We start from the raw sequence: 24,091 nt of genomic DNA, 5'->3' as shown, positions 1-24,091 counted from the left end.
GAACTTCTGCCAGCACTCTTGCTTCAGCTCCTGAGTGCTGGGATTATATGTATTGTAAAGACTATAAAGACTTAACTATTATTGGTTTGAGTGCATATTGAAAATAGTTTAAAAGACTTCTCTGTCTTGGAACTAACTCCAAGACTATGTGAAAGTTTAAAGTATGAAGTTTAAAACTTTCATTTCATGTAGCATACAACTCTATGCACCAGTACCCTAAGAGGAGGTGAAATCATTATTTAGGACCACTTGTTCCATAATTTTGTTTGTCAGTGAAAAGGTAAATCTGAAGACATTTTAAACAAAATGTTCAATATATATTTGATCTGAGATGCCACAGATTATAAAATGTACTATTAGTTTACATTGCTGAATTAAACTAATTTTTCTCAACTATAAGAGTTGGGTGGGTAGGGAGATGGGGAGGATCTGGGAAGCATTGGGAAAAGGCAATTATGATCAGAATATATTGCATGGATCATTTTTTCATTAAAGAAATAGAACAGGATTGTTTGCTCTATAGAGCATGCAGAAGATTTAATGTGACATCATAAGAGCATACCACCTTCTGAAATTTTAAAATGTAAAACATGTATGTATTCTGAAATGTTAAGTGGAGCGTTCAAAGATATAAAAACACAAACAGATGTAGGGTGTTTAAATCAGAAGCTAAAACTGTTACCACTAAATGAGCTTGGTTAAACTGAATTCCAATTAATGTCTCACTGAAATAGCTTTACAAGCCTATGCGTTTCTGGGCAGATTTATAAATTCTGTGCTTTGACCACTTGAGTAAGAAAGATATTCTCAAGCTTTTTGTTGGTACATATTGGTATAAGATACCTATAGCAAAGGTAAACAGGCATTACCTAACATAACGAGTTATTTACTCAGAAACATTTGAAATGTGTGAGTTTCTTAAACTTTACCCCAAGCCTGGAGCTAAGTATTTCTATTGATATCTTCTAAAGTCTTAAGCTCTGTACAAAGGTCACTAAGTAATCACTCAATTCAATGCCTTTGGGCTACTTGAGGATGTATTATAATGTGCAGCCAGAATCGGGTACCAACCACATTTATTTTCCAGAGTTTCATGGAAATTGACACCAATTGATAAATGAAGAATTCAAGGGGGGCAGAAGTTAACAAATAGGAATTTCATACTTACAGAGCTATGTGGTGTATATAGACATAAAATCGATAATTTATTTCAAATAAAATTTAAATTTCTAAATTATAATATATTGAAGCAAACTTAGCAAGAAGAATTTGTTTTATTTAGATGAACTAGCATAGTCCTCAAAATTTGCCTATTTCTAAAGTTCCTACTTGTCACATAACAAGGAAATATGAATATTTTATGCTCACCACTGAAATATTTTTCTCAAGTGATAGTTTCTTCTAATACTGATGGGATAATTCCTTCTGTATGTGTGTTCATCTTACTGGCTGATGAATAAAACACTGATCAACGAGTACCTAGGCAGGAAGTATAGGCGGAGCTACCAGACTAGAAGAATTCTGGGGATAGGAGGAGAAGACGTCAGAGCAGATGCCATGTAGCTGCTGAGGGAATAAGATCTTCTGGTAAGATAAGACCATGTGGAAATACTTAACCATTTGGGTTAATAATTAAGAGAGAACTAGCCAATAAAAATCCTAAGTCATCGGCCAAAAAATTTTATAATTAATATAAGTCTCCGTGTGTTTATTTGGGGCTAAACAGCTGTGAGATCAGGTGGAACAGAAACTGTGTCTACATAATATCACTAATTTATTTATAAAATAATAGTAATATTAGTGTTAGCAGTATACATATTAATTATGATAAAATGTCAAGCCTCTTCTAAATTTATAACATATAAATTTTAGATACCTGTCTTCGTGTATAGTATGGTAGTTTATTAATAAAGGTATTTATTAGTAAATAGGGTTCACTATCATATACTCTACTACAAAATCTTTGAAATTCTTATTTAGCATGGTTTATTGTATACATTGCCATTATTTTTGGAATACATTTATAATATTCTTTTTCTTTTTCTTTTCTTCTTTTTTCTTCTTTTTTTTTTCGAGACAGGCTTTCTCTGTGCCTTTGGAGGCTGTCCTGAAACTAGCTTTTGAAGACCAGGCTGGTCTCAAACTCACAGAGATCCGCCTGCTGGGATTAAAGGCTTGCGGCTTGCGCCACCAACGCCCGGCATATAGACCCTTTGCTCATGTATTATAATGAAGGAACCGGCTTCCCTTTTGGCAGCCATAACAGCTGAACACGTGCTTGCCATAAACCTACCTTGGTCACGTAGAGGTCAGATGCCTGTCTCGTGACAAGGAACCCATCAGAAGTTAGTCACTAGAAAGTCAGATGCCTGTCTCGTGACAAGGAGCCAATCGGAAGTTAGCTGGTGGCGCTATGCTTTACGACCCTGGGTGTGCTTTACAGACAAGCGCACGACAATGACGTAGAGAGCATAGCAACCACCCTGGGAGGGCCTATGAGCCATAACAACCAGTTGACCAATCAACACAGGGCAAGCCCTCCAAGCCTGGAGGCACACCAATCGTGAGCCTGTGTGTAAGCCTGTGCGTACCCCTAGACATTCCCCTTACGCTGCCCTATAAGATCTTTTGGGAGCCCGTAGGAGCCGTCTTTTCTAGCCGTCCGCCATGGCGGGTGGGTGAAAGACCCAAGCTAACATGGAGTTAACTAGTTAAATTACAATAAAGCCTCGTGCTGTTTGCAGCAAGCTCTCGAACCGCCTGGTGATTGGGGTGACCGCGAACCTGGTCTGGGACCCCGAATACTTGAGCTTTCAGGGGGTGTCTAACAATAATATCCAGTTTTGTGTTTTAGTGTGTGTGTGTGTGTGTGTGTGTGTGTGTGTGTGTGTGTATGTGGTCTTTCTCTTTTTTCTTCTTTCTATTGTGTGTCTCTTGCCTGTTTGTCTACTTTGTTTCCTAAAGAGAGAGAGAAAGAGTAATGGAGTTGGGGAAGTGAGAGCATGTGCAACATCTGGGAGAAATTGGGGAAAATGGATACAATGATCAGAATATACTGCATGGAACTTTTTTTCCATTAAAACATTACCAGAGACTGAACCTTCGCTCTACAAAGCATGCAAATGAGTTACCTTATCTTTTCTCTGTTTTTCATCCTGGTACACAGTCCAGTGTTCCCCATCATTGCTGTAGGCTAGCTTGTATGAACCAACAAATTGCACGTGACCAAAATCCTTAGCCCCTTGTGTGATGATGCCTGTCACTTTGGTAGGGACAAGGAGATCAACCTAAAAAGAAGAGAGTACATTCATTAAATTGAATGAATTAATCCATTATGCACTTGCAAACTTCTTGAACTTAAGAGGTTAAAGGACATATATGCTGAGTGTAAAATGCTCCTGGTTATTTTTACTTTGAAATAGATGAAAGAACCATTTATCATTGGCTCATATTTTTATTTTTCCTTGAGATATATTGTCTAAGATGTCTTGGACAACCATGCTGACTGTTTTAAAATAAAGTGGTGGACAGCTTAGCTTAGCAATTCTTCTCATATTAAACTCATTCACCTGTCTTGCAACCTTCTGACACGGAGCATGAACATTTGTCCTCATAATTTAATGTACAGATTTACTGGTCAATCTAATCATAGAAAAACAAAGCAATATAGTATGTTGTCAATTAAAGGCAATTGTTGCTCCACAAAAAGCAATATGACAGTATATGGCATTTGACAATGAAATATTAAATAAGATAGCCATCAATTTTCTGTGAATTTTGTTCAATTCAGAAATACATAATTGATTGACATTAATTATTGTGCACTGAAAATCTCCTTCCAGAAATATATAATCCTAAATAATTTGAGGATAAAATCATGTGTTTAAAAGTGAAGGACATGCATAAGAGCAACAGGAGAAGACGAAACAATCAAAGAATTAACAATATAAAAGTCGAACTGTAGGGCCTAAGCTATTGTATTTTGTTTTTCCTGAATAATAGTGAATGAAACCTGTAAATGAATCCAATGAGTGAAAACTATAAATGAAATGAATAAAACCTAAGCTGTTTTGTATTAAAATTATCAAAATATAAGTGAAACCCAGGAGATATGGATGCTTTTTAAAAATAACAATATAAAACAGTTCCAGAATTTTCCTACCTATTTTTAAACTCATTATTGAACCTTTTTTTTACACATTGTAACTCTAGTGAAAACTAAATTTAGAAACTTTATTTTCTTGGCAGGCAACTTTTGAAGTCAACTTTGCTTTTATTTGTATCCCTTGATCTACAGCTTCCTTTTTTCCTGGACAATGCACCCTCTTGCAGCCATTTCCTGTGACTAAGCTCCATCCTTGAACTTATTATCTTTAGCCACCATGATCTCAGAGAGACCCTGGTACTTTCAAACATGGTGTTCTTTTGTTCCTATTTCAGGTCTTCTCTGCTATATGATTGCAAGGTAACCCTAAATCAATGGTCATGGGTCAGATACAGGCCATGGATGATAACAGCTATAGTGCATAAATAGAAAGAAAGCATATTTAGTGACACCAATACTCATAAAAATAGGTGAAAATTTTCCTAAGTGTTAAACTTTGGGATTACACACAAAAAAATGTATATAAGTGTGTGTGTGTGTGTGTGTGTGTGTGTGTGTGTGTGTGTGTTTAAATTTATATGGACTGTTTTCATTTAGGGGGATATCCACTTTAAATGGTAAGATAAATTTAAATGATTAATTAAGATAGAGGAATGCTTCTACGGGTTTGTGAAAATATTTCAGAAGGAAACATCATTGGTGAATTATATCATTTAAATACCAAGAATGTTGTGAGGTAAAGGTGATGTCCTGGGAATGGATGGTGCCTCATATTGTTCTGGGGATATTAAAGCACAGATTCCAAAGGTAAACAGAGAATAAAGAATCTGAGATTCTGTGCTATTTCATTTTGTTTCAGGTGTCTACCACAAGATTGAATTCTTCCATCAGCTAATCATACTTTCAATAAATCAATGATTTTACCTTTTGGGGGGGAAATAGTGAATAATTTCTAAGGAATATCTACTCATTAAATTGACAGTATGTAAAAAGCAACAAAAACAATGCTGCATTTACATTAGGAGAATTCTGTTTTAACATGAATTCTTCTGTACTTTGTCTGATTCAGCTTAAAACCCAGGTGGCTTTATTTATTTATTTATTTATTTATTTATTTATTTATTTATTTAATTATTTATTTATTAGTTGAATTACAAACAAGATTGAATTACTTGATGATCCCAGTTCCCTTCTCCCTCCCTTCCTCCTCTACCACTCCCCCCCAACTAAAATCCTACCCAGGGAGCTTTTACTGTTACATATCCAAATCTAATTGCTCAGAGACCCTTGGTCAAAGCCTTATGTCTATCATAATGTTCTTCATTCCGTTGACATTCAAAACTGAAAAATAAATAAGCTACCCGACTAACTGAGCCACTGTGTACCACCACAATCTACAAACACACAGGAATTCAATGGCTCAGGGATGTGAACCTCTCAGGATTGACTCTTAGCTCAAAATGCCTGTGAATCCTCGACTCAGATGTGACAAGTGTTTGAAAATCTGCTTCTGTGCTGATTCCTACAGTCATTTGGGGTTCCTCCAGGGTGGAAATGTTTTCTCCTACATTGCATGCCTTGACTCTTTCCACTAGATATGTTTTCCACCCACTCTAACTTGCTACCCACCTCTAGCTTTTTTTTTTTTTAATCTAGAAATGTTTTTCTGTTCTGTTTCAGATCAGCTAGCGTCTGTACTTAAACAGGCAGCATAGGCAGCAATCTGTTTCAACCTGGAATTTATCCTAAAATTCCCTGCATTAAATTTAGACCATCAGTTCTAAGAAGGCTTCTTTCAGTGTAAAAATAATTTTGACTCATATGTAAAATGAGCTTGATGAAACAGAGCATACACAAAACTATCCCAAGCAAGACACTCTGGGATTTCTGGCTAATGACCTCTTTTTCATGTAAATCTGAGTTAAAGTGCAACTGCAAACTTTATGGATTAATAATAAATGGAATGAGTAGTATGAAAGACATTAGTTAGCAGATCAAATAAAGTTGAGACAATAATTAAAGTCTGTCATAACTTTGTTAGCAAAGAATTCATTTGAGCAACAAATCACAGTCCATCACCAAGGTAAACCAGGACAGGAACTCAGAGGAGGAGTCTGGAAGTAGGAACTGAAATAGAGACTACGGAGGAGTGCTGCTTTTTGGATTGCTCCTGGCTCACTTTTGGCTACCTCTCTTAAATGGTCAAAGCCCAGCTGCCTAAGGATGATACTGCCCAGAGTGGGAGGAGTCCTCCCAAAATATTTATCCATAAGGCAAATTCACTAATAGAAACCTTTAGACCAATCTGATGGAAGGAATTCTTCAGTTGATGTTTCTTCCCCACAAATGACTCTGGGTTCTGTGAAATTGACAGCTAATTCATATCAGCTGCTGCTTAAAATCTTTCATCTAGTAACATGATTGTAGCCATTTGTTTTCCTCCTTATCACCTCAATAGTAATTTTCTGATATATAGTAATTTAAGACATGCTTTGTTCCATATGGGACTCCATGATATCCATTTATGAATAAAAAATACATGTGTTTTGCTCTTCAGTATTTTCACCAAAATCAACAAAACCCCAGTGTCTTATAATCTATTTCCAGAGATAAATTTTTAAAAACGGGATAGTAAAAGGGATTTATATTTAACACAGAACAATATGGTTGGTTGAAATAAGTGTATCAGGGCAAAAAGACATAAGGAATGTACATAGGATGACATATAATTATAGTATCTGAAGTTAACACTGTTTACTTTTAATTCTTTTGTTTTTACACAATCTTTATATCAAATGCTTTCACAAGCTTAGCTCACAGTGTATAAGTAGCTTTGAATTTTGTATTATTTTTATATTGGGTGTTTTGCATACAACAACAACAACAATAATAACAAGTTGTCATGGCTATATTATTTTCTTTATTGCAGATATATGCTCTATGAAAAATATTTCATCATTTCCTCTTGATAGTCATTTGTTTCCAGTTCTTCTATCTACAGCCAGAATATAAGCAAATCTTTATTTATGTTTCATTGTTCATTGCTGTTCTGTTTCTTTATAGACATAAAGAACATGCTACTAGAATCACTTCATGCATTGTTCCAATTTGCTCCATATTTATAGGCTTTTATCTACTGCATAAGTATTTCCCTCTATTACTCACAAAATCTCTCTTGTAGGATAATTTATGTCTATGACACCCCCAATAGAACGGGCGGTTTTAAATTTTGTGTCCTGGAGTGGCACCGAGTGACATTTAGTTGTCCCTTTCCTACCTGTTCATTTTCACTAACAATACGCACATTATCCTCCTTAATGTACTGTTACAGATATTCTTGTTCATCTTTGAGCTTCATAGTCTGTCTAGCATTTGCACTTTCTGTAGATGACTGTGTAATATTATTTTATATTTGACATTATAAAATGTTAAGCTTTCCTTACTCAAGTCTACCATACCTTTGTGATTGTATAAGATTTTGTGGCTTAAAATAACTGTCTAATTTCATCTGCTAAAAATTATTTACATGGTCTATAAATTCTACTATATTTTTTATTGAGTTTTAATAGTAAGTTATCTTGGGTACATATATAAATGTATGTATTACGCGCGCGCACGCGTGTGTGTGTGTGTGTGTGTGTGTGTGTGTGTGTGTGTGTGGTGTTTGGTTCCGCAGCTGTCAGACTGGGGTCAGTGAGCTCCCACCTGCTCAGGTCAGTTGTTTCTGTGTGTTTCCCCAGCACAGGGTCTTGATCCCTTTGTTCATCTCTCCTCCTTCTATGCAACTATATTCCAGGAGTTCAACTCAGTGCTTAGCTGTGAGTCTCTGCTTCTGCTTCCATCAGCTACTGTATGAAGTCTCTAGGATGGGATTATAGGGGAAGGGCATTTAAGGTAGCTTCTCCACTATCACTTAGATTCTTAGTTGGGGTCATTCTTGTGGATCTCTGGACATTTCCCTAGTGACAGTTTTCTCTTTAAACCTGTAATGGCTTCCTCTTTTAAGGTTTCTCTTTACTTGCTCTCCTCTATTCTTCACCCAACTCAATCTTCCTGACTCAAAACAAACAAGAATCATCAATCAATGGTCATTAATATCCATCAATATCAATAGTCTTAAGAAATTCACCTATAAAAAGACACATGCTGACAGAATAGATATGAAGACAGAATCCATCCTTCTGCTCCATATAAGAAACACACCTCAACTTCAAAGCAGACATTACCTCAGAGTAAAGGGTTGTGAAAAGATTTTCTAATCAATTGGACCTAAGAAACAAATTAGATTTGAAACAAAAATTAATCAAAAGAGATGAAGAAGGACATTTCATATTCGTCACTGGAAAAATCCATCAAGATGAAGTCTCAATTCTGAACACCTATGCCCCAATACAAAAGCACCAATGTTTGTAAAAGAAACATTATTAAAACTCCAATCACACATAAAACCCCACACACTTCCAGTGGGAGACTTCAACTCTCCACTCTCACCACAGGACAGGACTACCAGACAGAAACTTAACAAAAAAATAAAGGAACTAACAGAAGTTTTGACCCAATTGTGCTTAACAGACATCTATAGAACATTCCATCCAAACACAAAAGAATATACCTTCTTCTCAGCACCACATGGAACCTTCTCTAAAATCAACCACATACTTGGCAATAAACCAAACCTCAACAGATACAAAAAAAATAGAATAATCTCCTGAATCTTATCAGATCAATTTAAAGTTAGAATTCAACAACAACACAAATTGCAGAAACCCTACAAACTCATGGAAATTGAACAATTGAAAAATGCTCAATTGCATCACTCCTGGGTCAAGGAAGCACATACCTAAACATGATAAAGACAGTATAAAACAAGCCAACAGCCAACATCAAAGTTAATGGAGAGAAAATCAACTCTATTCCTCCAAAATCAGGAACAAGACAAGGTTGTCCACTCTCTCCATATCTCTTCAATATGGTACACTTTAAGGTCTAGCTAGAGCAATTAGATGACAAAAGGCGATCAAGGTGACACAAATTGGAAAGGAAGAATTCAAACTTTCCCTATTTTCATAAGATATGATAGTTTAAGTAAATGACACGAAAAATTCTACCAGAGAACTCCTACAGCTGATAAACACCTTAAGCAAAGTGGCAGGATACAAGATTAACTAAAAAAAATATCAGTAGCCCTACTATATACAGATGTAAATGGACTGAGAAAGAAATCAGAACTTCCCCTTGTTAGACATCAGTGGTAAAGGGGTTGTCTTGATTTTCTTTCAGACCTTCCTATATCAACAACTGCCTCTGGCATCCTTCCCAATGCCTGCCAGACATTTTCATGGTTCAAATGAATCTGGTTGAAGAACAATTATCTTCTGTTCTTTCTGCTTTTCTTCAGAGATAGGACATGCTGCTTTCTTGATAATACAAAATTTGAAGTGGCCTTTTATTTTTAATTAAATGGAGATTTTTGTTTGAACAACTGTCATTCCCTATTACATAATTTACCTATTATCATATTATTACCAGTTTTCTCCCCAAGATGCATAGTCTCAGGGCCAGGATATTTCATTCATTATTCAGGCAATGCCCGGTGTATGAATGGTTTCACAAGTTACAATAAAGTAAGTAGCACCTCTACTGTATACTCTTCTCTCTTTTCCTAGTTTGTGTTACTAGATGTTGGATGTACTTTGTCAATGGCTGTACTGTTGCCACCTTTGAGTTTCTGGTTTCAGTAATGTGGCCTGTTGGCCCCCAGCCAAGAGTGCCTTTGCTTCTGGCCTCTGTTACTGATTGAGGTGTCAGAATCTCACGCTATGGTTATAAGAGATGCTGCCCAGAGATTGGAAAATCCATGTGCATACTTCAAGGACTTGGGAGGGGATCAAAGGCTGCAACAGTAACAATTAACAAATTGAAATAGTTAAAATGATATAAGTGAATTTTCCAGAAGCTTATCACAGAAATGCTTAAAGTTGATTATTCCCTATCTACTCTGAAGGAAGCTTTTAAATTATTAGGTGAATCCCATGAGTCTTTGCTCCTATTAAAAAGTATTGTTTAGTGAAAAATTTAAAAATACTAGCAAGCTAATATAAATCTTATGAAGTATACCTGGATTTGAAAACATAAGAAAGGCCAGACCTAATGTCCCAATGCTGACATGCTTAAGTAATGATCCACTGGGGAAGAATTACTTTTTTTATCATTTCATAAGGAGATAATTGCAGTTCTTCATTATAGTTTTGCTTTTGAAATATTTTGAAAACGCATTCTTAATTGAAGTCCTTAATAATTAAAGTAACATGGTAGCTATTATTCAATATCTCCAACATCTATATTCTAAAAACATAAAACAGGTTGTGGAAAAGTATATCGCTTCAAAATACAGGAAGAAGAATCACACTTTTCTCACTTTCCTTTTAGAGTATTATTGAAAGTGACTTTCTGCTGAGTTCATCAAAAGCCAGGTTGCCTCAGGAGAGAGTAGAATTAACATAAATCCTTTATTCACCTTTCAAGACTGATTCTGATTAGGAAAGAACCTTGACTTATTTATTCCATGAATAAAATTCAGAATGGTCATTAATTGAATCAGTCTACAATTGATAGGATCATTGATAGTTGGTAATATAATAATTTTTTGGATGCAGTAAAAAAACTGTTGAAATCAAACTGAATGAGAAAACAAAGAATACTATAAATAATAACTTGCATATAATTTAGAAAACTATGATATTTCTTTTATGGTGGAAAAGAAATAATTTGTTATTGATCAATTTCTAAAAGCCCAGGTGTACATTGTGTAGCCAAAATTTTGCTACATGCTTTCGAAAAGCTTTCTGAAAATATTATTAAGAACTTTAATAATTTATCCTACCACAAATAGGCTCAACCATATTCATTGTTGCTTTATTCATAATAGCCAGAACCTGGAAACAGCCTAGATGTCCTTTGACAGAAGAATGGGAAAAGAAAAGTGGCACATATACACAATGAAGAATTACTTAGCTGTTTAAAAATGGCAATGTGAGATTTCAGGCAAATGGATGGATCTAGAAAAAAATTATCCTGAGTATAACCCAGATACAGAAAGATAAACATGGTTGCAGAGTATCATTGGGGCAGAAATGTACTCTGCAAGCTACTGAAAGAAAAATGTAAGCACCAACCCAGCTACAAAAACCTTTGACCTATAATATCAATCTGTCCTGCCTACAAAATATTCTAGAGCAATAGTGGTGCATTACTTGTGGGCATAAACAACCAAGGTCTGATTTGACAACTCCATGAGAATGACCCCGACACTTGACACTGCTTGGGTAACCAAGAACCAGAGGTTAGATAGCCCAGAGACCTAGGGTAAAACCAAACACCACTTGTCAAAAAAAGTATCCATAAAAAAACAAATATAAACCCCCTAATGATATTCCGCTATACTCATAGATCGGTGCCCTATTCAATCATTAAAAGAGATGCTTCCTCCAGTATCAGATGGAACAGATTAAGAGACTTACAGCCAGATATTATGTAGAGAGAGAGAGAGTCTAAATGGGAGGTCTCCATCAAACCCCTCCTCTCAGAGCTCAGGGAATCCCATGAAAAGGAAGTAGAAAGATTCTAAGAGCCAGAGAAGATGGAGGACATTGTGAGAACAAGGCCCTCTGAATCAACTAAGCAAGGCACACATGAACTCAGAGGCAGCAAGCATAGGGCCTACACAAAACTTCAACAAGTCCTCTGCATTGCATGTATACTATACTTTTAGATGTGAATCCTGAGTATGAGAACAAGTGAGTCTCTGACTCTTGTGCCTGTTCTTGGAACTCTTTTCTTCCTTTTCGGTTCCTGTCTTTTTTTTCTTCATCTTACTATATTTTATAGTCAGGTTATCTCTTAGAAACATATTCTTTTCTAATGAAAGACAGAAAGGGAGTATATATGGAACGAGGGGAGTTCTGAAGGAAATGGGAGGGGTTGAAAGAGGTGAAACTATAATCAAGATATAGTGTATGAGAAAAGAATCTATTTTCAATAAGAAAGAAAAAGAGTTACTTCAATAAATCTAATTTTAGTTAATTTGTATGACTATTATTTATTTTGAATACTCACAATTACAAAGACATGTATATACTATCATCTTTTTTCTCTATATATGTTGTTATATAAATATTCTTATTTTGGCAATAATAAATAGGAAGGAATTTAAAACATAAATATTCACAATGAAAAATACATTATAATGACAAACTACATGGCATGACTTGAACATGACGTGCCTGGGAATATTAGGTTATCTGACATAATAATTTGATTTTGGGTATCTTTCTTGCTGGTGAAGCTGAGTGTTTTCTCTTTAACAAAATTCTCCAAACTTCCAATTTGTTCTTACATCATTTTGTTTTATCACACCACACAAAAATAAGCTGAACTTTTCTTTTCTTTCTTTTTTTGGTTTTTTGAGACAGGGTTTCTCTGTGGCTTTGGAGGCTGTCCTGGAACTAGCTCTTGTAGACCAGGCTGGTCTCAAACTCACAGAGATCCACCTGCCTTTGCCTCCCAAGTGCTGGGATTAAAGGCGTGCGCCACCACTGCCTGGCAAGCTGAACTTTTCTAATCTCAACTGGATATATGCATATTTTATGGTGACTGATGTTTAGACTAAGCCAATACTTATGAAGCAAAGAAAATTAGTTACATGAGATTCTTTATCCTCTTCAATACTCAAAAGTAAGCAGTAAGGACAAGGCCTCACAGGAGCCAGACATAAGACGAATACTTCAAAATGCTTGAGGAAAGTGTATCATGTCCTCCTCCATCCTCTTAGTTACTTATATGGTTTTGCCTTAACTATTGGCATTGATGGTGCAAGAGGAAAAAGAGTTTTATTAGTAGTATTGTCAATGTCATAGTTATAGTAGAAACTTAGAGGGCTTGGTGGGCTTACAAGAGTGTTAAGTTTCTTAACATCAGTCATGACAAATTGTACCAGGATGATAACACATACCTATAGATTTATAGATTTTTCTCATGAAATTCCTATACAATGTGAATACTTTATTTATTCATATGTATGTTTATTCATGTAATAGATATGTTAACTATATATTTTGGCATTTTTATGTTCATTTCTGCTTATTTTATACTGGGTTTAACTAATAAATAACACATTTATAGTTGTGACTCCAACTTAAAATTTCACTAGATAATGATTTCTGTTTCACATTTATTCTTCTTAATACAGTGTCTACTTTTTTGATTTATTAAAATGTAGAAAATAAAACCATGAATGATGAGGATAAAAATCTGTATATGATGTCATAGGTATGTACTAACTAAATCCTATTGTGCAATGTGATTTGAAAATATCTATAGTGAAGCTCATACATGGTGTATGAATAACACTTGTCATATTTGGTTTGAAATAAGATATATAATTTCCATTAAATATGTTACTCTTGAATGCATGCAAAAATGCTCTACTTCCATTTTCCTTCTTTGAAAAAACAGCACTTGACTTGCACTGTTTTTATGTGCTTATCTTAAGTGTACATAAAGGCTAGTTTCCTTGGGCAATCAGCTCCATAGACCCTCATATTTATAAAATCATACTCTTAAACTTTGAAATTATTCATGCATTATCTTGAAATATTATAAAAATACTTCCTAAGCTGCTGTCTTAAATTAGATGTGATATTAAAAACCACTTGAAATAAACTCATTATATTAAACTTATTTATATTTTTCAATACTTAGTCAAGATTTTTAAAACCTTCCAAGTTATATCTCACATTTGCACATTTAAATAAGGAATTTTAATATTAATTCCCCATTACTTGATCATTTTTACTTGTGTGTGTTTGACATCTCATTGGAAGCATCAATTCCAAAATTGCTGACTATTTTATTTATAATTATATTTTGAGGCAGGGTCTCACTCTGTAGATCTGGAAGACTGGAACTAACTATCTACCTCAGACTGGCTTTAAATTGGCAGATCTGTCTCCTTGTACTTCATTAGCACTTGGATTAAAGTCATGTGCCACCACAACTTTTTAAATGTATTTGTAATTTGGAAAAGAATTGGAAGTGCCATAAATATATTCAGGAATACAAATTAAAAAACACAAATTATTTTTACTCGATATTCATACATTTAAGAGTCTTGAAACAAAAAGAGATATTTAATGAAATTTTCACATTGATTCAAGAGAAAAAATATAAAACTATTATATTAAATGATATTAAACTATAATATCAAAAGTTATTTTACAATATAGCCAATCAAAAGGAAGCAACAAAAAATAGAAATAAAAATTGTACACAAAGAGGTTATTTTGCTATTCTTTTTCATTAGAAAGAAATCTTGTACATTTCAAGAAATACTAAACATCTGTTAGTTTAGAATTGGAATAGAAGAATCTGGACAACTGTTTCTTTTAAATGCACTCAGCATGGAAACAATATAAATGTCTCCTTGAAGACTCTCTGAAAGGGACTAGGAGACCCAGAGTTGAGGTCACAGATATATTTACTCAATATTATACTCTAGATTGCTAAAAACATGGCCATCTGCTGGGATGCATTGCCTACAACACTTGCCCAGTCACTTTCCTTAAAGGGTGGAAGGAAATGACATCGATTAGCATTCGAAGAGTGAGCACCAGAAATGGAAAGCTTTGTGGATACTCAAGGACTGAAAGGTAAATTGTGAAGAACAAGTGAAGTAATACAATCTTCTGAAAATCCTCCCACTACAACAGCCAATGAGACTGTATGTTTGAGTTGCAAACAGTGATTTAAAAAAATACAATAAACTCAAACACTAAGAAATAGATTTAACACTTTTGCACTGAGTGTAGTTTTTAATAGATTTTTGGTAACTATATTTAATTAAATTGAGAACTTTCTCATTTATTAATTATTTGCTACAAAATAAAACCATGAATAGGTACTTAATGTTATCAAATTGTATTTCTTTCATATTGAGAGAAATATTTCAGAATATTCATATAGTGGACTATTTCATATTCCTCAACTAGCATATAAAAGTCACACAACTAATACTGAAACAATCAAGTAATTAAAATATTAACAGTATCAGTGTGACCATCTCCATCATGTCTTGTACTTTTTTATCCTACTTAAAGGTATCCTATGCTAGACTATTTAAAATCCTTTACTTTTCAAATATAGTTATGGTTACATATGTTGTAACATTAAATATCCACAACTGTTTTTGAGATTGTTTTTAAATTTTACATAAATAATATATATGGAAAATATATGGAAATATTTTAGAAATTGATTTTAAATTGCTTATCATTAACATTACAAAAATGACCCATATATTTGTTACCAAAATTTACTTATTTCTACTGCTGCACAATGGTCCTGTATGCATATATAACAATCTATTTACTCCTACTTAGTTTATGTATACTGTTTTAGGTTTCTGAGCTTTGAAATCAGAAAGATGAGCATTCTTGTACTTATTTTATTTTTAAAATATTTAATTTCTTAAAAAATTATGCATATGGGTGTTTTGCCAGCACGTATATATGTACACCATTTGCATGCTGGTGCCCATGGAAGTCAGAAAAGAGTCTTGAATCCTTTGGAACTGTTGTTACATACATTTGTGAACTGTCATGTGGTGCTGGGAGCAGAGAACACCAGTTCTGCTGGTGTTCTCTGCTCCTAACCACTGAGCAAATGCTTGGGCCCCACTTATAATTGTTTCTTGGCGTGGATGTTAAAATCAATTATTTTTATCAGTACCTTATGACTTTTTTTAGAGAATATAAGAATATTTAATTTCACAAGTCAAGGATGGGTTTCCAAAATGTCCTTGTCAGTTCACAGTAGAAAGGTATGTTTAAATTTCAGCTTTAATACCTCAGTTTAGCGATTAACATTTAAGGTAGTTCCAATAAGAATTTACTCTATAGTGTCTTATATTTAAATATTGTCCCTAGTTAGTGGAACTGTTTAGGAAGGATTAGAAGGTGTAGCTTGGTTAGAGAGGTATGTAGCTGAGGGTAGGCTTTGGGGTTTTGATAGCCTATGCCATTCACAGATAGCTTTTTCTCTTACCTGTCTCTCTTCTCCTCTCTTTATCTCTCTCCATCCCCCTCTCTGTCTCCATATCTACTATCTGTCTATCTATCTTTCTATCTATCTATCTATCTATCTATCTATCTATCTATCTATCTATATCTATCTTTCTATCTATATCTATCTATCTATCTATATCTATCTATCTATCTATCTATCTATCTATCTATCTATCTATCTATCTATCTATCTATCTATCTATATCTCTGTCTCCCTACCTCTCACCTTTAGGCTTTTGGTCCAGATGTAATTAAGACCTTTGCTACCAATCCAGTGAGCTCACTGCCTGTTCGATGGCATACTCCCCATCATCCTCTGAGACTGTAAACAAGCAGCCAATTAAATTCTTGCCTTTGTAGGTCACCTGGGCCATAGTGCCTCTTCACAGCAATAGAAAAGTAACTAAGACAATGCTAGCAGATGTATTTCTAAAATTAAATCTGTATCACATTATTAAAATAGATAATTACTTCCTAGTGAACTTATATATACTTTGATTTCATTTTAAGTGTCTTATAAAACATTTGCATCAATATTCATGTGTGAAATTCCCTACCTTTTCTTTTTTATAATATATTTTGTCCAGTTCTGGTGCATGGAAGTCATTGTTACACAAAGCACAATTTCCCAAATAGAAACTATTCTGGAATTTAAATAGTTTTCTCTTTATGGGAACATTTGTGTAACGAAGGGTAATTATACTTGGAAGCTGAAATTCAGATTTAATTTCTTAACAATGGTATGCTTATTTTACTCAGGTTTTTCATTTGTTCCTCTCTTCATTCTTTTCCCCTAAACACATCTGATTCTTTTGTATAGTTTTGAGGTTCATTATCTGTAATAAATATGTCCTTTCTGTTATAATTTAAGTTTATTGGCATATATATCTATATTCAAAATTTCTACTTTACATGTATTTCTGTGTCATTTTTAGTTACTAGGCTGTGGGGGGTTGAATAGGTATGGCCCCCATAGACTCGTGTGGTTGAATGGTTGGCCTATAGGGAGTGGCACTATTAGGAGGTATGGCCTTGTTGGAGGAAGAGTATCACTGTGGGGGTGGACTATGATGTCTCGTTTGCTCACACTATGATAAGTGTGACACATAGTCTCCTTCTGCTGGCTGTAGATAAAGATTTAGAACTCTCAGTTCCTTCTTCAGCACATAACTACTTGAAAGGCCTCTTGTCCCACCCTGATGATAATGTACTAAATCTCTAAAACTGTAAGCAAGTTCCAAATAAGTGTTTTCCTTTATAGGAGTTGCTATGGTTATGACATCTCTTCACAGCAATAGAAACCCTAAACAAAGAACAGTCTTTTCTTTATCCTTTTGGATAATTTGTCAGAAATCATATACTAATCATTTCCTTAAGTTTTAAAAGAATTGCCTTTGAAGTCTTTAATTAATTAGTTTTCTTTTAGAAAAATAAACATCTTCTTATATATTAATAGTAAACAACAAAGGTGGTGTGAAATTATGAAATAATATTAAGTTTGGACAAATGTAGCACACTAAGGTCACTTTTTGTCGTAGTGAATAGCATAGCTTAGCAGAGTTCCTACAAGATACAGAAAACGTTAACATTTTTATCTACAAATTGTAAACAATTAGGCATAAAATTTAAAAATCTATTCCTTGTAACAATAAATCCTGTATAGATTAGCTATAGATATAGATGCAAGAATTCTTATTAAAATAATTTTAACATAGATAAATGCAATGATAGAACATATTTCATATTGGGAAGCCTCATTATTTAAAGGTGTATCTAATTGCCCCAGTTGTTCTATAGCTTTTAACAGTTCTATTAGGATTTTATAATAATTTTCTGAATTAACATAAAGTCTACTAGGAAACAAACAAAAGGAGGACTAAGAAAGTCCAAATAGATGAGTGACCCAAACTCAAACAGTGCTGGTACTGAAGGGGCATGAGCTAAAATACATCTACCTAATATTAGAACTTAAAGCAAGTACCACATCATAATTAGCAATATGGCAATGAGGATAGAAACCCTGGAAATTGTAAATAATTAAAGACAGAAATTGTGCCCCTTATACATTTGTTGTGAGGCACAGATGACAGTGCAAATAAATGGAAGTAGATTCAACAAACAATGCAGTAGAAATTGGCTATCTCTACAGAAAATAAATATTGGAGTCTTTTTTTTTTAACCACATGCCAAAATACATTCCTAGAGACTTAATTTCTTTAATGCAGAGAAAAACTTTTAAGTATTCTTGAAGGATATATATTGAAGCAAGTCATTTGTCACATAAGGTAAGAAATCATGTTAAAAACAAACCTTTAAAAAGATATTACTGCTGTAAAATAAAATTTATGTATTTAATAAATGTTATATTATGTCAAAAGAAAATACCACAGGTAAAGACAGTCTCCAAAACATTTTGAGAACTGTAAGCCATTGCAAAAAGAAAACCAATAAAAAAGATGTGGTGGTTGAAATGTTCAGGCATTATGCTGGCCTGCACCTGTTACCTGGTGGAACAGGCAGTACCCTGGTCAGCTCAAGGTTCCATGGGAACTAAGTCTGCATGCAGGTGCAGAGGACCCCTTTAAAAAGACAGATACCTGCCCATTTATGCTCTCTGTTTTCTCTCTACTCTCTCTCTCTCTCTCTCACCTATGCGCTCTCTCTGCGGTGATCAGCCATGGCGGTCAGCCATTATCCCTGTTCCTTTCCTCTTCTTAGTCTCCCTACTCTGCCGGGCCTTATAATAAACTTATAGTCAATATGTCTCATGTCTCAGCATTTCTCTTTTCTTCTTTTTAAACAAAAGAATTACAGTGGTGCATATTGTAATTCCCAGTGCTATAGAAGAAGAAATATGGGTAACTGGAATTATGGATAATTCTTTGCTATATTGTGACTAAAAGCTACGCTGACCTGAATAAAGTAAATAATATACATATATATGAATAAATATGCATATATATGTATATATAAAATCTGTGGAGATAGCTCATGGGGTAAACTGCTTGCTATTCAAGCACAGGAATTTGAATTCCCAAGAACCATGGGAAAGCTGAGAATAGAGGCAGGCACATGACTATCACCCCACCTCTGGAAGGATAGAGATTGCTGAATCCCAGGAGCTTGCAAATCCTCTAGTCTACACAGTTCCACAAGCTCCAAATTCAAGGGGAAAAGGCTTGTCTCAAAAAATTAATATGAGGCTTATTAGGAAGTAATACTATACTTTGACCTATGATTTCTACATGTATATACACACATGCAAGCAAGCAAGAACACATGCACACTTATACATCACATGCCTCCTTCCCACCAAATAAAAAGCAAATATTTTCTGGATAAAGGACAATTAAGAAATGCAATCACAGACATGGTATGGTGGTTTGAACAACAGCCACCATAAGATCACATATTTGAAGTTTGGTCATTTGCGGAGGAACTGTTGGGAAGGATTAGGAGGTGTGGTCTCATTGGAGGAGATGTGTCACTGGCTGGCTTTGAGGTTTCAAAAGGTGTTGTCATTTCCAGTTAGTGAGATCCCCCCCTCCCAGCCTCCATCTCTAACCCTCTATATTGCAGATTAGATGTGAGCTCTCAGCTACTGCTCTGGGTCTATGCCTGTTAACCTGCCCACCTTCTGTTGTACTTCCTAACATGATGGTCATTGGCTCACTCTGAAACTGAAAGCAAGCCCTCGATTATTATTTTTTTTATAACTTGCCACGGTTATGGTATCTCTTCATAGCCTTAGAAAAGTAATGAAGACAGAAGTAAAATAAATGTTGTCTTCATTATGCTTTGGGTATTTTATCACCACAACATTAAAAGTAACTAGTACAACTGTGTAGAAATAACTAATATTTTGTGACATTCAAAGGGTACACAAACACTCCATTCAAGGATTCTGTCTTTAAATGCATTCCTGAGATAAGCTTTCATAACATGGTTATGTGGAGACATATAAAGGAGCATTATCAACAGCAATACAATGTGGGAGATTACTGCAGATCATGAAGTCTATTAGGAAAAGTAATATCTCCAATGGGGTATAATTCTTCAATGCTTTAAGTAATTATAATAGCATTGCATACAAAATATTAGGAATATTTTCAAAACTGAAATATTTGACTACATTAATATAGATGAGATAGGAAGTTGCAAATATAATAAGAGTATTACGATTCCCAAATGTACTGGCTAGTTTCACATCAACTTGACAGAAGCCAGAGTTATCATAGAGGAAGGAGCCTCAATTGAAAAAATACCCCTATAAGATTCAGCAGTAAGTAGCTTCCTTCCTTCCTTCCTTCCTTCCTTCCTTCCTTCCTTCCTTCCTTCCTTCCTTCCTTCCTTCCTTCTTATCTTTATTTCTGTTTTTGTTTTGAGACAGGGTATCTTTGTATAGCTTTGGCTGTCCTGGAGCTCACTCTGTAGTCAGGCTGGCCTCGAACTCATAAGATCTGCCTGCCTCTGTCTCCTGAGTCCTGGGGTTAAAGGTGTGCACAAAAAGAAAAAAAAAGAATTTTCTTATTTTAAAACAATCGTTTTTTCCTACTTTCATACCAATCTGGTTCCCTCTCCCTCCCCTCTTCCTGTTCCTGCCAAACATAACCCCCCACTCCTCAGAAAGGGTGAGGCCTCCCATGGGGAATGATCCAAGTCTGCTATATCATTTTGGTCAGGACCAGGCCCTCTGAGCATGGGCTCCAAAAAGCTAGTTCATGAACTAGGGATAAATTCTGGTCACACTCTCAGTGGCCCCACAAACTGCTGAAGCCACCCAACTGCATTCAGAGGGCCTAGTTTGATCCTATGCAGGATCCTCAGCTGTCAGTCTGAAGTAAGTGAAGTCCCACCAGCTCGGGTCATCTGTTTCTGTTGGTTTTGACATCATGGTCTTGACCCCTTTACTCATATTATGGATCCTCCTGCTCTTGGACTAGCCCCTTGCAACTTGTCCTAGTGATTAACAGTGGATCTCTGCATATGCTAGATGAAGGTTCTATGATAACAATTAAGGTAGCTATCAATATGATTATAGGGGCAGGCCAGTTCAGGCACCTTCTCCACTATTGCTAAGAGACTTAGATGGGTTATCCTTGTAGATTCCTGGGCAGTGTCTCAGAAAATTGGGAATTAATCTGAATCTAAAATGGCTGAAAGACACATAAGAAAGTGTTCAACATCCTTAGCCATCAGGGAAATGCAAATCAAAACAACTCTGAGATTCCATCTTACTCCTGTAAGAATGGCTAAAATCAAAAACACCAATGGCAGTTTATGCTGGAGAAGATGTGGAGAAAGAGGAACACTCCTCCACTGCTGGTGGGAGTGCCAACTTGTACAGCCACTTTGGATATCAGTATAGTGACTCCTCAAGAAAATGGGAATGAGTCTACCACAAAATCCAGCAATTACACTCCTAGGCATATGCCCAAAAGAAGCACATTCATACAACAAAGACATCTATTCAAAGATGTTCATAGCAGCACTATCTGTAATAGCCAGAAACTGGAAGCAGGCTAGATGCCCCTCAACCGAAGAATGGATGGAGAAAATGTGGTACATTTACACAATGGAGTACTACTCGGCAGAAAAAAAACAATGGAATCTTGAAATTTGCAGGAAAATGGATGGAACTCAAATGAACCATTCTGAACAAGGTAACCCAATCACAAAAACACAAACATGGTATGTACTCACTCATATGTGGATTTTAGACATAGAGTAAGGGATTACCATCCTACAATCCACACTAACAGAGGAACTAGTAAACAAGGAATACCTGAAAAGAGACAAACTTTGTCCACTGGAGAAGGGGAAAGGGTCACCATCCCCTGAGCAAATTGAGAACATGGGAAGAGGGGGGAGGAAGCTACGAGAGTGAGAAGGGAAGAAAAGAAAGGATGCAGAGATCATGAGGAATCAGAAATTTTGAGTCAGGTGTAGATTAGAAGAAAGGACATATGATAGGTAGGATTTTAGTTGGGGGGTGGTAGAGGAGGAAGGGAGGGAGAAGGGAACTGGGATCATCATGTAATTCAATCTTGTTTGTAATTCAAATATATAAAAAATAAAGCAAATAAAAAATAAAAAGATCCAGCAATACCCAAAGGATGCACACTCATACCACAAGGACATTTGCTCAACTATGTTCATACAGCATTATTTGTAATAGCCAAAACCTGGAAACAGCTTAGATGCCCCTCAACCAAAGAATGGATAAGCAAAATGTGGAACATTTACACAATGGTACATTTACTCAGTGGTAAAAATCAATGGCATCTTGAAATTTGCAGGTAAATGGATGGAACTAGAAAAAGTATAGAGTTAGTAATATAAACAATATATATGCATACAAATGTACACACATAGGCATATATACATGAATTTAATTTTGCTTGCAATTTGTATGATCTTTTATACCTATTTTTACTATGCCTAAACTTATATCCATAATAATAGTAATTTATTGTAAAGAAAGACTTTGTAGTGTGCTACTGAATTCATTTTTTATGATATGTTTTCATATTTCTTCTGCCTTTGGTATAAGGTAATCAGGATAATGCTCATGTAGATATGAACTAGCAACTGTAGATTTATATTTTCTAAGTTAAATAACAAAGTTACTCTCCAATAACGCTAGACTAGCTCTCCTATAGAAACTATATCTAATTAAAATATCTCTTAAAAGTGTTACTTCTTTTCTGTAACTTTTACGAAAATCATTATAACCCATGTACTTTAAAGACCTTCTTTAAGACCATGTATAACAGTAAGAAAATTTAACAACATCAATTGAAGAGTGTTTATTGGCTTGTCAATATATTCCTTCTTTCTTTAATAGCATTTCTCATAAAGTTTGATGCTCAGTATAAAACCAGATGTTCAATGACTTGTGTTCTGATATTTAGTGTTTTAATTTTATGTAAGGCCAAAGTTCATAAGTAAATTAATATATCAAAATTAGGATTTATTATTGAGATTCACTCAAAGTGGAAAAATGGCTTTATGGCGCCTTTGCTGGGATTCTCCCTGACTGTGGAGTAGACTTTGCTTTTGTCTTTAGCATGCAGGTACAGTAATTTTATGAAGTGCTTATTAGGCAATCTGTAATGGAATACATGTTCATGTTATTCACGAAATAAAACCGGGGTGGGTTCTATTTTTATATAAGTTCACAATTCAGGAAACCCAGAAAAACTGTGACTTCTCCAAGTACATGTTTGTCAGGTGAATAACTAGAAAAAGTTTTTTTCTAGTTGTATTTAATACATGGTGTATTTAACACGTGGCTACTGTGTTTAGTATTCTCAAGATTTATCCCAAAGAAGGGTCCTGGTAGAAGCAACATTATAAGGCAATCTTTGTCTTCAGAATCCCAGGATGAAATTCTGTGAGTAGCTTTTTGGCAGAGAGGCATCTTATTTCTTGTTTATCTGCTCTACTGTGAATGTTTCCTTAATTCACGTGTTGTGAGAACACCTTTCTGTTTAATTTGTCTAGTAACGTTGACTTTTGCTAATTCCTTGTTCTACTCACTTAGGATCTTTCAAATTTTTAGCATGTCTTCATATATTACACATTGAGAACATGCTAATTTGACAATAAATCAAAAGAAACTGAGGCAAAACCAAAAATTTAGGTTGGGTTTTAAAATACACAGTGCCAACTAGCTGGGCATTGGTGGCCCATGCCTTCCTTTAATCCCAGCACTCAGGAGGCAGAGGCAGGTGGATCTCTGTGAATTTGACACCAGCCTGGTCTACAAGAGCTAGTTCCAGGACAGCCTCCAAAGCCACAGAGAAATTCTGTCTCAAAAACAAAACAAAATAGATAAAATGAAAAGTGCCAACTTTTTTTTCAT

The 24,091-nt window shown here is 35.0% G+C and overlaps 1 protein-coding gene across 2 annotated transcripts in view; it reads right to left on the bottom strand.

Annotated features, from left to right (window-relative positions):
- Edil3 (EGF like repeats and discoidin domains 3) overlaps positions 1 to 24,091 on the bottom strand; it is a 449,920-nt gene that overhangs the window by 20,775 nt on the left and 405,054 nt on the right. For both annotated transcript variants that reach the window (XM_027401777.2, XM_027401778.2), the window contains one exon: positions 3,132 to 3,287. In XM_027401777.2, coding sequence (XP_027257578.2) covers positions 3,132 to 3,287 — 156 coding nt within the window. The remainder of the gene's footprint in view (positions 1 to 3,131; positions 3,288 to 24,091) is intronic.

The sequence above is a fragment of the Cricetulus griseus genome, chromosome 2 (assembly GCF_003668045.3).
Source record: "Cricetulus griseus strain 17A/GY chromosome 2, alternate assembly CriGri-PICRH-1.0, whole genome shotgun sequence".
NCBI lineage: Eukaryota > Metazoa > Chordata > Mammalia > Rodentia > Cricetidae > Cricetulus > Cricetulus griseus.
Note: the sequence above shows the minus strand (reverse complement) of the source record. Positions and strands in the feature narration are given on the sequence as shown.